This window comes from Priapulus caudatus, unplaced genomic scaffold (assembly GCF_000485595.1).
Source record: "Priapulus caudatus unplaced genomic scaffold, Priapulus_caudatus-5.0.1 Scaffold15, whole genome shotgun sequence".
Taxonomy (NCBI): domain Eukaryota; kingdom Metazoa; phylum Priapulida; class Priapulimorpha; order Priapulimorphida; family Priapulidae; genus Priapulus; species Priapulus caudatus.
In genome coordinates, this window is record NW_014577076.1 from 331,446 (window position 1) to 349,167 (window position 17,722).

Consider the following 17,722-nt stretch of genomic DNA (forward strand, 5'->3'; position numbering starts at 1 on the left):
CAATTTCATCCTGGGGAGAACCCTGCTACCACGGGCATACACGAGCGCACGGTTTATCGATCGTCTACTGCGGCTGGCAGCAAGCCACGTTATTGTTTTTGCTGAAGGGTAGACTGGTATCCGGCCTCACGCTCTGCTAGACAATGTACACGCTCTGCGACAAACAGGGCGGCCGCCAACCAGTCTAGCCAGAGGTGACCTTTCAGTGCAATATATATGACCAATTCTAACATGACCAGTCGGGCTACTAGCACTCTGGTTGTATGCGACCGGACCAAGCATTTACCCGACTAGGTCGGTCGGACGTGGGTTAGTGTCGAACCCTGTACATACTACATACTACGCTGTGGCTCCTCGACCTGACACATCTCGCGGAGGGAAGGGAAGGGAGTCTACTAAAATCACTATATTAAACCGCCGCTAACTTACTGATTAAACTAGTTTTATTACTGGCACACAATAATTAATGGCATAACAAAAAGTTTATGATCAGTTAAAAACATGATAGTTTTCGGATAAAACAACAAATTGACTTGGCAGCACCACCGCCGTAGCGACTGTTGTGCTGCGTGCGAAGCTCCCTGTTGATTCAATGATTGGACCAGCCTGTTAACCAGTCATTTAGCCACAGAACATTGGCGACCGGTTACCGGTCGAGGAGCCACGGCCTATAATAAATGCAATTTGTGTTTAATCGCGATAATCTCCATGGAAAGATTTGGCTCGGTATTTCCTTGAAGAATACAACTGCATAACAATTAACATAATTAAAACTTTAATGTCATAATTGCTAATAATGTAGTCGACTCTCGAGATGGGAGAAGAGCAGCACATGTCATGTTTTAATCCTAATTAGGATTAAAACAGGCACTTAAGTGCATATATATGTACAATATTTTCATTAGGACATTTACTGGCAGTGGTAGTCAATTACTAATAGAATTGTCTATCATTAACTGGTCCATTGCAAAATTTGTAGATGTAGGCCCTTGCCTAGAGCCTCAAGTGGGGTTATATGGGGCATTTATCTTTTTTTACTTTCACAAAGCCTGAATAGGAGTTTTATTACATATCTCATTAATATATATATTGCAATACATATGTCCTTCAGCTACATGTGGCGCAAAACTACTTTACCCTAGTTACGAGTAAATCACACAAAATAGACGACATTTGTGTTTCCTACCTGCTTTTAAAATTCTCTATTGAGTTTCATGCACCAGAAACGGATCAAAATTGAGATGATGAGCTGTGTGTGATAAGCGTGTGTGTGAGCACTGCATTGAAACATCACAACATGAAATTTTTGTTACTGTAACCTGGCTTAATTCTAGCAGTGAATTATTTGATGTAACTTCATTTTACAGGAAGCCATTGTGATTTGCTTGGATGTTGGCAGAGAAATGCATCAATCTGGTTCCCTAGAAACCTGCGTTGATGCGATTACGATGATTCTTCAGCGAAAAGTAAATGTCTCAAAACTAACTCAAAACTCAAACAGTGAAATAATTTTGACATGATATGCCAAAACATTTGACTTGCCTAGCTTGGTATTATTGGCTCTTATTTATATGCATATATACAACCAGTTCCATTTGTACTTGGCCTGCTGAAAAGCTAACTTAGTATATAATTAGTATAATAATATACGAGAGTAGACATAAGAATAAAGTTCTTGGTGTAATGTTGGCCTGCCTGTCTGTCCCTCCCACGGAAACCATTATTTTATTGTTACTTGGACTCCTCCATTACTTGAAAACTGTTCTTCTAGATGTTTGCAGAGCTGAAAGATGAGGTGGCCTTGGTTCTATTTGGCACAACAAATACTGCTAATCCGCTGGCCGATGGAGATCAGTATGGAAATATTACCATTGCAAGAAAGTTAGGATTACCAGACTGGCCGTTGCTGAAATATGTGCAGAATGATCTGGTTGAAAGCGATGCATCTGCTGACTGTATCCTATAATCAGTGATTTACTGTTTCTATAAATTTTATAGTTGCTATGTTATTACCTCCGCCGAGGTAATGTAATCGGTCTCGTGTGTGTGTTCGTGTGTGTGTTCGTGTGTGTGTGTAGCCACTAGTGTTCGCGCGATCGATTCATCAGCAGCTCGCCTTAGGGCGTCGAGTCAGCAGCAGCTCGCCTTAGGGCGTCCAATCAGCAGCAGCTCGCCTTAGGGCGTCCAGTCAGCAGCAGCCAGCAGCGAGCCAGCTATTATACACATACATGTTACAAGCTGGCGGAGGTATGCACTCTCCGTGAGTGCCCTCTGTCTAGTTAGATAAGTAATGGGTAGGATAGTAGAGTGTATTCTACCCATATGCGGAGTTATTGTGTAGTGCTCACATCACCACATTTTTACTGGGCAATGCTCTTGTTTTCATGTTTATAAATATAGTGCATGCTGACATTACACATGTATGTAATTACAATAATGCATATACACTTCATGTCAGTAAATATATATGTTAGAGTATGGACCTAGAATGATGGGAATGAGGCTACATAAGTGTCAAATGTTTCCAGACTTTTCATAGACGTTATTGAATACCTTGTGCAATAATTTTGATTGCAATGAGGTAATTGACTATATAGTTATATTTCATATATACTAATATTTACTATCAGTATGTGCTTGGCTTCTCTATAATGCATTTATTGTACTAGTTGAGTGGGCTAATAGCATTTGCTTGAGTTATCTGCTGCCTACAAAAAAGCTGCAGTCATGTTTCTTCCTTCATGCATCAAATGTAACACACAGGGTTGGATGCATTGGTCGTGTGCATGGACTTGCTTGTTACATCAACAGCGTAAGTGCCTTTAAAGTTTAATATAAAGCCCATCACAAGTTTACACTAAAATCGCTGTTTAATGGTATATGATGCCTTCATGTCTTGCCATGTTTACCTATACGTTGCTCTGATTCAGAAGATGCAACCTTCGAAATAACAGGAAGAGAGTGCATGTGGCTGATAGTATACTTCAATTTTTACATAGTTATGCCAGTACAGTACTATCATTATCTTTTGAAATTAGATTGAAATGTGTGCAAAATATTTAATATCTTGACGGCACTTGTTCAAATTTGGTAATTTAAGTGTGCTATTAACTCGGAGTCTAATTATTGTTTTAACTTCACCTAGTTTTAAAGGGGAATAAAACGAGAACAAATGAAAGATTGTGCGCGCACGCGTGCACGCACGCACACACACATATAATATACAAATGAGATCGAGTACTATGCTAGTAGTAGTGATGAATTATTTAATAATATCAGTTGCTTATAAAGTTATATAGGTATTTGAATGAGTTTTTGGTTTGTTAATTTACACAGTGGGAAGAAGTTTGCAACAAAGAGAGTTATCCTACTCTCGGTTCTTGGAGGTGATGTCTGCACAGATCAACTGGATGCGATAGGTCATGGTATAAAGCAGGCTGAAGTAGAGCTCAATGTCATGTAAGTGTTCTTACCAATAGTCCACCATTTTATTGTTAAAAACCTTTTTTATTCTCAAGATTCAGGCAGTGTGTGATACATGACCTCTTGGGATTCGACCCAAAACTTTTATGGTGGTGGATATGTGGCCAAAACGGACAGAAATCACATTTTTTATCCATGGAACCATTTGTGAAAATTTTGTAGGGGCTCGAAGGATGTGGGTATTAGAGGACAAAATTTAAGAAAATGGAAAATCAGCTTCTGGCCTTCCAATATCTCTGTGCGCCCTCATTACGCCTCTCTGATTTTGTGTTACATGAAAGTATGGGGCAGAGATTACAAAAACATCAAAATATTCGAGGCTTACTGCCACCAGGTGGTGCTTCAAATCATTACTTTTAACTTTTTGGGTCTTATTTCAGGGCTTCCCACAGCTTGCTCCCAAATTACTCCTAGCTAATTTATACATATTAGGACACATTAGGACCTCCTCTTTCAAAGTTTACATAAATGGCCGTGGCTTAATTTGGGCGCACTATAGTATAGGGGGCACTTTTGCTAGCCAGAATGTGATTTTTGTCCACATCTATAAAGCTGTAGCTCAGTGCGCCCTCTTCAGAAATACCTGAAACATGTTTTATTGTATTCCTCTGCATCTCTACTATCTGTGATACTAATATCTAGGAGGCGTTTTGCCTTATTAACCCTTTACTTGTCAATATTACATACCACTTATCAGACCTCCTATATTGCCTGGTCGCTTCGCTACCATGTATTAAAACCGATTGGTCAGGGATTTGGTATGTATGTGTGTATACATGTATGTATACATGTATGTGGTCAATAAGACAATCATGATCACAGGACTGGTTCCTGAAATTGACAAGAGATGTCATAATCATGATAACTTGTGCAGAGATCCTACAGATGGCAGCACTGCGATAACCTATTTTTTGAGGTATTTTAGAGGGTGAGCATGCATCAGAACACTGGCATGTAAAGGGTTAATGTTTTCCATTTTTGCCCTTTAGTACCCACACCCTTCGAGAGCCCCTAAAAATTTTCACAAAGGGTTTCATGGATGAAAAATGTGATTTCTGTCCGTTTAGGCATATATCTACCACCATAAAAATTGTGGGTGGAATTGCAAGGGGTCATGTATCAAAACTGCATGAATCTTAGAAAAACTGGCTCTAAACCCATCACTCATGCCACAAGGAAGGTGGAAAATGATGTATATTTATCCTCCTTTTCAAAATTTAAAGAAGTAAATATTCTGATACAAAAGAGATTTCAGTAAGTTTTTATTGATGCATGTTTGCAATTTTTTTCACATGTGCAGTGGTCCCAACTTGGGTGAAGGCAGTAATGATGGTGGTGGGGATGAAGATCTGCCGCAGGTGCCTGGTGCCTCAGCATTCCCTCATGGCAAGCCGAAAAGCTCACAGCAGATACAAGGCGAGACAATCATGAGGCAACTACTAGAGGAGGTGAATGGAGAAAGTTATTCCTTCAGGTATAGGTTGATAGGTCATAAGAGTATTAATGAAATGTAATGAGATTACTTTGACTGCAACTTTAAATGTTGTTAAATGCAGCCATTTAAAACCATTTGTCATATATTTTGTAAAAGCAATAAGCAATTTTTTTCTAAATATATGTATTGGATTACTATTACATGCATATGCGTGAGATTGTAAAGTTGAAACTCGTTCAATTCTATTATTTTAGTCAAGCATTGCCGGCACTCAGCTTTTTCCAAACTCGAATGGTTCGGCCAGCTCCCTGGAAAGTCAACCTAGAGATTAGCGAGAGTTGTCCAATTCCAATTGTTGGATATCTCCGTGTATGTTGCAACTGCATATGTTATTATGTATTACTATGGCCAACAAAAAGCCATGTAAACAGCCAAGTGTGATTACTTAAAAGAGGTTTATTTCTGGTCAACATCTATATTTCATGAAACTTGAGTGTTTGTACTTACATTCTGATAACACCTTAAAGGGATCGTTTACTCTAGGTTCTAGGGTTATTTTCAGTTAATTTAGGTTAAAATACGCTACATAAAAAGTTTCATGGTTCAATCACCATTAGAAATATTATAAAAAAATGTTTTAAAACTAACGACTACAGTTTGATTACAACGACGGTGGCGCCACTGAAAGCACACGATCTGATGAGCCGCGCAAAACCACTTTTTAGCCAAGGGCTACAGACCGAGGGTGTTTCTTATTTATTCATTTAAAAGCAAAAGGATTGTAATATCTTATAAACGACATATAGTTTCAGTTATAATATGGATAAATTTGCCCTAAAATGAATATCGTTCGGTTAAATAGCATTTAGGTATGAATATAATTGCACTTTTGTGATTAGCCCTCGGTCTGTAACGTGCAAAATAAATTGTCAAATACGCAACTTTTTCGGGGTGGCAGCACGGTCGCGGGTGTCGGTCGTGGGTGTTCAAATTTCGTAGCGTTGATGTGTAATTAATTATAACAATTAAATTAGGTATCTGGTAACAAATACGTGTGGGTATAGACGATTTGTTATACAGTATTGAGTAAGTACAGTTGTATGCAGTAAAATCCTAGAGTCTACTATCCCTTTAAATTGAATCCTCTATCACACGTCAGCTGGCAAAATTTCACAATAAAAATGTTAATGTCGCAAAGAGTGAAATGCAATACGTATTCAAATGACTTACTTAGCTGCTCAGTATAATGGCAGTGCTCGTGGCCAAAACTGTTTAGGCAATATGTTGGCTTTGTACAGGTAAACCAGAATATCAATTAGAAGTTGAGAAATTTAAAGTAAAACATGGATGCTTTCATACAATTTAACTGTTGACCAGAGCTAAACATACACTAGAAGTTTTAATTAGAAAATTGAAATCTGTAAGACTGTAAGGTTGATTACTGACATTGTTATTGTCCATTATGATTTACACTAACATTTGCACAATCAGGTAAAATTGTACTGTTAGTTGAGTTGAAAGAAAACAAAGTCAGAACGTTGTATATGTTGATCTTCATTTGCTCCCGTGGATCACTACAGGTGAAGGAGAGCAAACCAAAGAAAAGTTGGCAGGTTGGTTATGCAAGGGATCCTGATCAAAAGCTTGACAGGAAAACGGAGTATCATCTTAACAATGATGAACAGACAGAAATAGAAAAGGATCATACGGTGGAGGGTAAGATGCTTTCATTATATAAAGTTAAGGGTGAGAGAAATTAATGAAGGAAATGTGGAGGCATTTGTTTTTTATTTGGATGGATAGCTGATAATATGTGCATCACATGCTATGTCCATGTTGTTAGTGCATGTGTACATTGTTAAGATTATGTACAAAAATTATTGTTATTAGACATTAGATATAAGATCTTCTAATCAGCATAATAGATTTTCACATGCTTGGGAAATAGGAGCTGTCTGAAATAGGAATTCTCCTGAGGTTTAGGGATAGTTATATCTAAACTAAAAATCTAAATATGTAGTAAATATACATGTAAAGTAGCATTGGTTACAAGGGGTCAATGCATGATTAATTGGCTGGTACTTGCAGGTCACAGGTATGGATCGACATTGGTGCCATTTTCTAAAATTGACAAGGATCTCCTATCATACAAGGCTAAAGAAAAGTGTCTCTCAGTGCTAGGCTTTGCAAGTGCATCTGATGTAGGTGCTGTATAATCCACATATGTAAATCATGTGATTTATTGGTCATGATTAACATAAGTTGAAAGCTCTATCAATCTAACACAATGAGGTGAATTAATTGTTAAGGGTATTATTGTGTTAATTAAAAACAAGACTGCATATCTATTGATCTGTTAAATATTCATGTAGCACGTTAAGTGAACTTGTTTGATTAAATGTACTTTAATTTGTGGTTATAGGTAAAGAGACATTACTACATAGGTGATAGTGTGCATGTGTTCGTTGCCCAGAGCCAGGTAAGGATCTGCCATAAGGATATATATTTCATTGAATTTTGTGGTTTTTCCTTGGGAGGTCCTTTCTTGGACAATGAATTAAAGGCATACTAGGCCCATTGATTATGCAATGTTGATGAATGCCAGAGTAACTGGCACCTTGCGTAGTTAATAAGTACATAACCTTACTTCCAAACACGTATTAGTTTGTCCAATATCACTGCTGGTTACTAAGAAATGTATAATTGAAATCCGCAGTCCAAGAAATCAGTTGTTTACAGCTTCAAACCGCTGCCGGCGAAGCGGGTGTGATACAGATTTATAGTGCACCGGACATTTTCGCACTCATGCTCGGCCGTACGCAATGCTATCATCAGTGATTTCGTAAACACGGACGCTCGTGATAAGGAACTTTTTGTCAGGGCTGTCCATGTGCGTCAGTGATTAGTACGTGTGTTTTACTCCATTTCCATGTTTAGTCCGTGGCCGTGGTTACACCGCTGACTCCTCTATTTTATCTGGCGTCCAAAACATACGGGCCGCACATATGTTTACGTCATCGCTTGACTCCTGGATGACATTTACGGCACGTAAATGAATATCAACAACCGATTTCAAGTCTTGCTTGTAATATAACCAGCAGTGATATTGGACAAACCAATATGCATTTGGCTATAAGGTTATGTACTTATTAACTACACAAGGTGCCAGTTACTCTAGTATTCGTCAACATTGCATAATCAATGGGCCTAGTATGCCTTTAAAGTTCATGTGTTATATATTTATATATTATATAGTTGTGTTGTATATATATATATATATATGAGTGCTGGAATAACTGATACTGAGCTATGATTGCAGGAGACTGCTGTTGCATTATCAGCTTTGATCCATGCACTCCATGAAACAGATTCAGTTGCCATAGTGCGCTATGCCTACAGAGCTGGTACTGCACCAAGAATGGGGTTTATGTCTCCACACATAAAAGTTGACTACGAGGTATTTTTATTCGACAATTTTCTGTCGTGATTTGCATACACACAAATAATTTTCATTTTCTTGCTGGTATGCGTCGGTGTCACCTCCCAAGGTATAGTCTATGAGGACTATATATGTGATTCTATGTGCTTAACTATGCATAACCTAATTGTAATTATGTATAAAGTGTAACTAGTCATCGATGTAGCAAGATGGTTCGCATATGGAATCATTTTTGAATTCCATTACGTCTTGAGTATTAATTTTTAAGATCCATATATCATGTGATTTATCAGTGTTTAACACAATAATATTAACACTCCAGGTTTTCAGGGGTTCTTGAAATTTATTAGCAGGCTACTTATAATGTATTATACCACCAGTTAATGATTCTGGTATTTTAATTTCATGTGTACATTTATTTTGAGAAATTGTGTTAGTAGGCTCCATATCTGTGAATTTTTGTTAATGGCAAGATAATATAAATTATATATAGCATTAAGGGAGCCACTGTTGATAGTGACTGCAGCTTACTCATGTCGTCATTTTGTTCACAGTGCTTGCTATTCAGCTTCTTGCCCTATATGGAGGATATTCGTCGCTTTACATTTGCATCGTTAGATACTAACAAGAAATACATCCCAACAGGTATGCCAGTATTAGTAAAGTATTTTTAGCTCATCTGACATAGTCAGATGCAGCTTGTAGAATCGCATGAGCGTGTGTGCGTCCGTGCGTGCGTCCGTCAACAGTTGGTCACAAATCTAAACGGCTCGACATACGGATTCGAGACGGGACGTAGGGGGGTAATCCGAAAACGAGTTGGGATGTCGAAGCTGGGGGTCAAAGGTCAAAGGTCAAGAGGTGAAAAGAAGGGGAAACATTCCCTCCTTAACTTAAGGTATAGGGAGGAAATGCAGAATTGCGGCACAAATCTAAACGGCTCGACCTAGGCTCGTGATAGTCTGTGTATAGCATCATGGTAGGAAAAGCCATCACTGTGCCGAAATTGGAGGTCACAGGTCAAAGGGCAGTGGGGGAAAGGTTAGATATCAGACATTTTCTGAGGACATGGCCTAACGGACAGAGTGAAAAACTTTTTTGTTTCAGCACTGACCTACAATTTTTACAACTTTATTGAAAGGACCATGAAATGTGCTTTCCACTGATGTGCGAAGAGTAAGTGTCTGATTAAAGGGACAGTAGCCTCTAGGATTTTACTGCATATAACTGTACTTATTGTATAACAAATCGTCTATACCCACACGTATTTGTTACCAGATACCCAATTTAATTTTTATAATTATTTACACATCAACGCTACGAAATTTGAACGGCGCCGTGACACCCGCGACCGTGGTGCCACCCCGAAAAAGTTGCGTATTTGACAATTTATTTTGCAGGTTACAGACCGAGAGCTAATCACAAAAGTGCAATTATATTTATACCTAAATGCTATTTAACCGAACGATATTCATTTTAGTTCAAATTTATCCATATTAAAGCTGAAACTATATGTCGTTTATAAGATATTACAATCCTTTTGCTTTTAAATGAATAAATAAGAAACACCCTCGGTCTGTAGCCCTTGGCTAAAAAGTGGTTTTGCGCGGCTCATCAGATCGTGTGCTTTCAGTGGCGCCACCGTCGTTGTAATCAAACTGTAGTCGTTAGTTTTAAAACATTTTTTAATAATATTTCTAATGGTGATTGAACCATGAAACTTTTTATGTAGCGTAATTATAACCTAAATTAGCTGAAAATAACCCTACAACCCAGAGTAAACTCTCCCTTTAACTTTTGACCCTCAAGAGGAGGGTTAAACATGGATTCCTGAACTGCCTCAATGATGTCACAGTGTTCTTATATTCATGGCACATCCATAATCTGGAAACCCAATATGCCTCGATAGCCCAACGGCTACAGCACAGGATTACGGCTCAAAGGTCCTTGGATTGAATCTCATCAGATTTTTTATTATTTACCTGTTTTCTGTATTTTTCTATCTTTATCCATTTAACTATTTCTTTCCAATTAAGGTAAATATTTACATGATTTATTTACAACTATTTCATAACAACAAATAATTTTTACAACAATTTAATTATTTTTTTTTAATAGGGTTAGGGTTAGGGTCACAATGCACCATAAAACAGGAGTTTCAGGCACGTGATTTGTATCAACCAATGGGATTTGGGAGGTATGCAGAATGCAGAAGGTTGCTGAAATGATGTGTACGCAACTGCATATCTGCATATCTGCGCCTAACAAAGTTGTCACTATGCACGCCTTAAATGTTACGTTTATAACCGTAGCAACAGACCTCAGATGAGCCCAGACGCTCTGCGGGTCTTGTTATTTTTATTTGACAGTGAGAGAAGAATAAAATTTAAACACAACATGGTTTTTCATAAGAAGTGGAATCTATAGAATATAGATAGTATAGAATATTAGCTAAAGTATTCAAATATTCTCATTGAGGTAGTTTACCAGTGTAGTCTTTTATTCACTCAAATGCACACCCACACATGCACGTACACACACGCATGCACGCACGCACATACGCACGCAGATAGGCAAATATTGGGATAATTCGCTATTCTCCACTATTTCCACAGCTCTACAATGTAGGTTGATGTGTCTTTGCCTAGTATTTCTGATCCACTGAAATTCGACCACATTGACAATAAGTAATTATGTTTGTTATTACCTTGTAGGGGAACAATTGGATGTTATGGACCAGCTGATCACCACTATGGATCTAAGCAATGCAAATGAGTTAGTATATATCTATTATATTGTCGGTAAATCATTGAGGAGCTCTATAGAAAAATCATTGTGAAAATATGGTAACTGGATGACTAAATTCGTAATGAGTAATTATTTTCTTGGCAGTAATTATACAAGTAGAGTTGAAGGTGGATTAATGATGATATATTTGGTGTAACAAATTGAAAGTATATGAAGGGTATTTAAACATTTTATACAATTATGGCTATTTGTGATTTGTGATGTTTAAAATGGGCTTTATTTATTGTGATGTAATTGGCTTACTATCAAGGAAAATCTGCTAGGTGGTTAGTCTTCTGGCCTCATAACTAACTATAGGTACATTATAGAAATGAAGATGGAGAAAGAGATGAAGCATTGAAACCTAAGCTAACATTTAATCCATACATTCAAAGACTATACCAGGTAATTTTAATGTATATCTTTATACTTTTCGATTGCACACGAATATTATAGCTGATATTGTAGGACAGTGAAATAAGTATTACTGTATACTGAATTATAATGACACGTGTTACTACATTTTTGCACTGATTAGCTGTCTGGGTAGAATTCAGGTGCAATTATAGCTAGCAAATGATCGTGTAATGGGGAAAGCAGGAAACAACAATGTGATAAGTAAAGTAATACATGAATGTGAAATTGTGAATGTATAGTATTTTACTCCTGATTGTTTTGTTTATTATTTTTTCTGCTAAACAATTCAGTATTATATCTAGTGGATCAATATTTATCGCTGTATTATCCTGTTTTATAGTGTTTGCAGCACAGAGCGTTAAACCCTGATGAGCCTCTTCCTGAACTATTACCCCTCGTAGCCAAGTACCTGCAGCCGTGTGAAGAGGTAGAGGCCAGGTGCGAATCTACAGTCAAACGGATGCGAAATCTGTTTCCTTTGGAAGAGCTGCAGACGAAGAAAGAAGTAGAGACAGGTGCTTCAGTGTTCCAAGATCAGTGAGTACACTTAGATCTATTTTGGCTATCAGTTTTATTACTATTTATAATGGTCGGGTTCATTTATTACTGGACTAAGTGGACTTATTATATCAAGAGCGTATAAAGAAGGAGAGCGTACAACGGTGAAATGCTGAAACCATGTTGCAGTATTAGTCGAATTAATAAACTTTCCCCGTTTTATTTTGACGATTCTTTGCAGTATTATTGATCAGCTGTCCTACCTTGTTAATATAAAACAAACCGCATGTCCCTACGATGCCTCTACGATGAGATAATAAACGGTGAAAATCTGGTATTTTCACCGAAAACCGACTCGAGATCAGTTTTACTGCGACTGTCTTTCGTTTTGTGTACTGTATGTTGCTTCCAGTCGCCGCTGTGTAGCGCTGACTCGATACGTTATTACTACAGCATTACTACATCCAGCGTAAGGGCGGGTCATCACCATGGAGATAAATAACAAGACGTTTTTGTGGAGTAATGGCTGCGTCAATGACTGGAAATGCGAGAAAAGATAGTAGAAGGAAAATAAATTTAATTGTCAATGAATGACGGAAACACGCGAGGTTTCCCGAAGCTATCGCCAGAACGTGAGACAGTCGCAGTCACTACGTATCTCGAGTCGGTTTTTGGCGAAAATACCAGATTTTCACCGTTTATTATCTCATCGTAGAGGCATCTTAATACCTCATAATACCTTCTTAATACGCTCTTGATTATATATAATTCACACAAAATAATAATATGTAACTAATATATAATATTAATGTTAATATTTGCATACTATATAAATAAAAATGTAAACATTAATTTGTAAATATTATGTATTTTAAAATTACATTACTATTACTTATTATTTATCTATTATAGCTTAGATTACGTGTTAAACATTTTGCAGATTTAAGTCTGAAAATGAACCGGACGCCAAGAAACAACGTGTTGGTGATGATTTAACTGGGGGTATGGCAGCTCTGTCCAGGCTGCCAATCACGGAGGTGGGTGTAGTCCCACTGCATAGACATAAAATTGGTCATTGTGCCAACTTCTCAATGAAATGTTGTGTTACTTTCACATGTGAACATTTTGTTGTAAATAACGCAGTGGCTACGCATCCGGTCATCCATCACAAAGCTCAGCACAGATTCCCAAATCCATGTCATGATTAGGCCACGTCCCCTTTCAAATCGCTGATTTTCCTGGATTTACTATTGCTTCAAAAATTACAAAAAACAATGTAGACGCGTCATTCGCACTACCGTTGTAAAGGTTCTGTAATAGACTAGAGATAGATAAAGACAAGACAAGAGTAATGTTCACTGGTGTTTACTCAATCTCTAATACAATACATAAAGTCTCCGTGCACTATCGAAAGCAAGAGCGGTTACTACACACTACACCTTCCTCAGCGGGTGGCTGGCACCAGCAGCCTCGAGAAGCGGCTGCTCTCCACTATTTATACGGCGTTCCCTTTCCTACGTCACCTCTCGTTATAGCTCCCTTCTCTGGCCAACCGGCCATACTAAATAAGGTGTGGTGAGCCTTGCAACTGCTATATTACACTACCGAATAAGGTGGGGGTGCGTATTTCCCTTTGGCTCGGATCCATAGATCATCTGGTCAGTGTCTAGGCTGTCACAATGCGCAAGGATTCGGGGATTCATGACCGGGCTTCCAGCTAGTCGGCGCCATCTCGAGTCACGGCTCTCTTTGACCTCCGTCCCGCCGCTGACTCGCCCGTCCCTGTTTCATACATTCTCCTGACACCGGTTGCGTTCTCGCATTGCTATAACTTTCCCTGGCGTGTGGGGTTTCGCCCGCTTACAGTATGACCGGACGCGTAGTCTGGGAGCTGGACGTCCGGTAACCGGACGCGTAGCCACGGCCTAAATTTAATTAGAACTGCCAGTTGCATTTACACTTTATTAAAATTTTATTCTAATCTAAAATAATTGAAAAGTCTTAACATTTTGCTCTCTTATTGTAACTATTCATTCCATTATATTAAGGTCACTAATTGATTGGAGGTTGATGAAAACGTCATGTGCTGATATTAGATCTATTTATACTTTTGCATAAAGGTAGGCACAGTGTCTCCAGTGGATGACTTCAGAGCAATACTAGTACAGAAGAGCATGAAATTCAGCGAAGGTGATATCACTTGTATTAAATAAAAGATTCTTAATGCCCACAGTAAAACCCAGCATTTACATTTTTATCTGCTGTATCTGCTTTGAGATTGTACATATCATGAGCAGGTGTGTCTTTGAATTGAGAATAATATCTTGATCTTGACTAGTATAGGTATATATGTTTGAGATCATTGTATTGTACATGTGTCTTGTTCATTCTGCAAAACGGACTCACCTTAGGGCCCAAAATATTCGGTTTAGTAGTGTTTAATTCGTGCACACACATGAAGACCTAATCATTTTTAGCTCATCTGACATAGTCAGATGCAGCTTGTAGAATCGCTTGATCGTCCGTCCGATCGTCCGATCGTCCGTGCGTCCGTCCGGGCGTCAACAGTTGGGCACAAATCTTAACCGCTCGACGTACGGTCACGATATTCGGCACATCGGGGGGGATCGTCAAAACGAGTTTAGTTCGGTGCTTCCAGCTAGTCGGCGCCATCTCGAGTCACGGCTCTCTTTGACCTCCGTCCCGCCGCTGACTCGCCCGTCCCTGTTTCATACATTCTCCTGACGCCGGTTGCGTTCTCGCATTGCCATTACTTTCCCTGGCGTGTGGGGTTTCGCCCGCTTACATTCCTCCCCTCCTACAGAGACGATGGCCCATCGTCACGTTACAGCCACCTGGCTGCTGTAAATGGGAAAAGATTGTGCGCAGGGAGACAATTGATTGGTGACGTAGCAGAACAAGCGCAGCTCCACTATAATGAACGAAAACCGACTGGCAGTCTCGAACGAAAGCCGTTGCTACCATCACGTCTAGGTGCTGCTAGAAACCGAACCGATATATAACGCGCTACTTGCAAATAAATATCCCGTGCAAGTCAAAATCCATGTAAAATATAGTGTAGCGCACTGGACGATTTACAGCGAAAAAAACAAGAAAAAGACCCTATAGGTACGCAGGCTACAAAAGCATTTCGTTTAGTGATCCGATCGTATCGTAACCAACATCTATTTATTTATTTATTTATTTCTCCCCAATTTAGCTTTCGATTAACCTCGCACTATATTTATACTCTACAAAACAAGTAACGATAAAGTTCGATCACCATACGAGTCAGAACTTCAACACATTTAGCAGTAAACATTTTGATATCGCTGCAATTACTCTCAATCTTGCGTCTTTTTATGCTGTAACGTACAATAGCTACAATGCAACATATGCGCGTACCGACACGCATTACCGAATACCGTATTCCCGAATACGTATTACCGAAACGACGTTTAACTACCTCGAGCTTCGTGCTCCGTTATATATCATATTGATCCGTATTAATCTTGTATAACCGTATAATCCTCATTTAACACCGATGTGGACCTGACAACCTTTGTCACTTCCACACATCATACAGCCAACAAAAAGACGGAAAACTGATTTCATATGTTCGATAAAATGTTTTAGGCCTATATCAAACTCTAATTGAAGAATGTGTTTAGCAGTCTGACAATATAGTGTAAACGTACCGATACGACAAATTCAAAAAACGATGACAAATTTCTACATAACATTTCACGCAAAAGTTACACCAATAAATACTACAATAAACGAGGAATAATACCACGTTCCGTAGGCTGTGAAACAATCGTATATCGGCAAAAATGGTTGCGTACCTCGCAGGTGTGAGCTTCGAGACATTATAATATGCACTTTTTGGTATACAATAGGAATAATGGATCAGGAAGAGTATGGCTGGGTGGGTGGGTCGGTTGTTTTGGCCTCTAGGGGTACATTCCCCTCTGTGCTATCCTCCGAGTCATACTTATACCGTGACACCTAAAAAGAACGATTACCCCTCTCAGGTGAATCTCGTAGTTCTGCTAACGGGCGTAAATCTACCTGTGCCCCTACCTCACTACTCTCGCTCTCTGTCCCACGATTCTGTTCGTGGACTACCTCTGCGAGTCCGAGGGCGTATATCCCAGGCCCTTGCATTAACCTGTGCGTCTACCTAGCACTTCGACTTATTTCCTTAAGACTATATGCCTTGTCTCGGGAATTCGGGCATTCTACGCATTTCAGAAAACTCGTAACACGAAATCAAGACCCTCTACCATGCTGTCCAGTAAAGGTTTAATAACTTCACGTCTAACACATGCCATCGTTTCCATAGGTAAATCAGCCATGGCTAACGTAATAAAATAATCTGATGTTGAGGGTGGTGGAGGGGATAGTGGCGGTAACAGTTATAGGTGGAGAAAAGTGCTTTACTATTTTGCTAAGTAATACGCTCGTACCTTTGCAAGCTAGTTTAATACGAAATCTATTTATGCCGACACAAGAACTTGTTTCACTCACCCGCCTCGAACTATCTCCTTGATCGTTTGTTGTCTTTTCAGCAGATATCTCACTATATTGTCGCTGTCCGGCATCAGCTGCTTCCTGTCGATTCTTGCGTGTAGCTGAATCGCGCGTGTTTCTGCGTCGTCCCTGCTTCTTCCGTAGCCAGGTCGTACAATTGCGAATGTTCTGGCTTATATGCGCTATTTGCAGCTGCATATCACTGTCCCTATGCATTTTCATACATTTTGCGCGTATGGCGAAACTCTGCATAACGAATGTCACAATCTTCTTCTCTTCTTCTCTTCTCTTCTCTTCATCTCTTCTTTTCTTCTCTGCTCTTCTTCCTCTTCTCCCTCCTTCTTTTTCTTCTTCTTCTTCATCGTTACAGCTGTCTTCACTCAGTGTTTCTCTCGACTCTCGTGCATCGTATAGCTGTAGTACCTTTATAGTTCGTTGTTTGGCAAAGGAATACCCAAGATCGACTGGTCCTGCACCACAATGCGCAAGGATTCGGGGATTCATGACCGGGCTTCCAGCTAGTCCCCCTACCTCCCCCTCCCCACTACCTCAAAGAGGAGGGTAAACATGGATTTGTTGACTGTCTGTTAGAAAGAATTTGACTGCCGGTTGTGCTAGTAGAATCTATACATGGCCTGGATGTATGAGGCTACAATGTCACAGTGAAATTTCAAAGCTAAATTTTGGTTAAAAAGAAGTTTATGCTCCTTAAATCGTATAATTTATATGGCATTCTGTAGTGTCAGTCATGTTACATGTAACGCATGCCACTGCCACTGCCAGTGGCTGCTCGCCAGTGCAATGAGTGCATGTGTTGGGGCAGTTTTTGCCTGCCGCGTTAATTTGTTGCAGGTGGCAGCTCTCTATTTGCAGCCTGTAGGCTTGCGTAGTGTAAATGGATGAGTGCTACCTAATCTGTCTTGCAAATAGTTGTTGGCTACTACGAATGATGGGAGCTTCCATCTTTAATCTGAAGACACTTAAACGTATGCGCCATCGTCGTGGCAACTTTCATAACGATCCCAAACGAACTTCTTTTGAGAAGGTTCCTGATACCATCCTCTGTGCATTCCACATATTTTCGGCGTGTATGTGAACACATTTGGACTAACAGGGTTTTACTAGAATCA

General features: G+C 39.3%; 1 protein-coding gene across 1 annotated transcript in view; it reads left to right on the forward strand.

Moving 5' to 3' along the window:
• LOC106809753 (X-ray repair cross-complementing protein 5-like) overlaps window positions 1–17,722 on the forward strand; it is a 33,082-nt gene that overhangs the window by 10,764 nt on the left and 4,596 nt on the right. Inside the window, exons 2-17 of the mRNA XM_014812952.1 lie at window positions 1,368–1,466; window positions 1,772–1,955; window positions 2,764–2,812; window positions 3,337–3,459; window positions 4,784–4,957; window positions 5,173–5,287; window positions 6,499–6,634; window positions 7,007–7,119; window positions 7,341–7,397; window positions 8,238–8,375; window positions 8,912–9,002; window positions 11,072–11,132; window positions 11,474–11,549; window positions 11,902–12,098; window positions 13,000–13,096; window positions 14,180–14,249. Coding sequence (XP_014668438.1) covers window positions 1,368–1,466; window positions 1,772–1,955; window positions 2,764–2,812; window positions 3,337–3,459; window positions 4,784–4,957; window positions 5,173–5,287; window positions 6,499–6,634; window positions 7,007–7,119; window positions 7,341–7,397; window positions 8,238–8,375; window positions 8,912–9,002; window positions 11,072–11,132; window positions 11,474–11,549; window positions 11,902–12,098; window positions 13,000–13,096; window positions 14,180–14,249 — 1,780 coding nt within the window. The remainder of the gene's footprint in view (window positions 1–1,367; window positions 1,467–1,771; window positions 1,956–2,763; window positions 2,813–3,336; window positions 3,460–4,783; window positions 4,958–5,172; window positions 5,288–6,498; window positions 6,635–7,006; window positions 7,120–7,340; window positions 7,398–8,237; window positions 8,376–8,911; window positions 9,003–11,071; window positions 11,133–11,473; window positions 11,550–11,901; window positions 12,099–12,999; window positions 13,097–14,179; window positions 14,250–17,722) is intronic.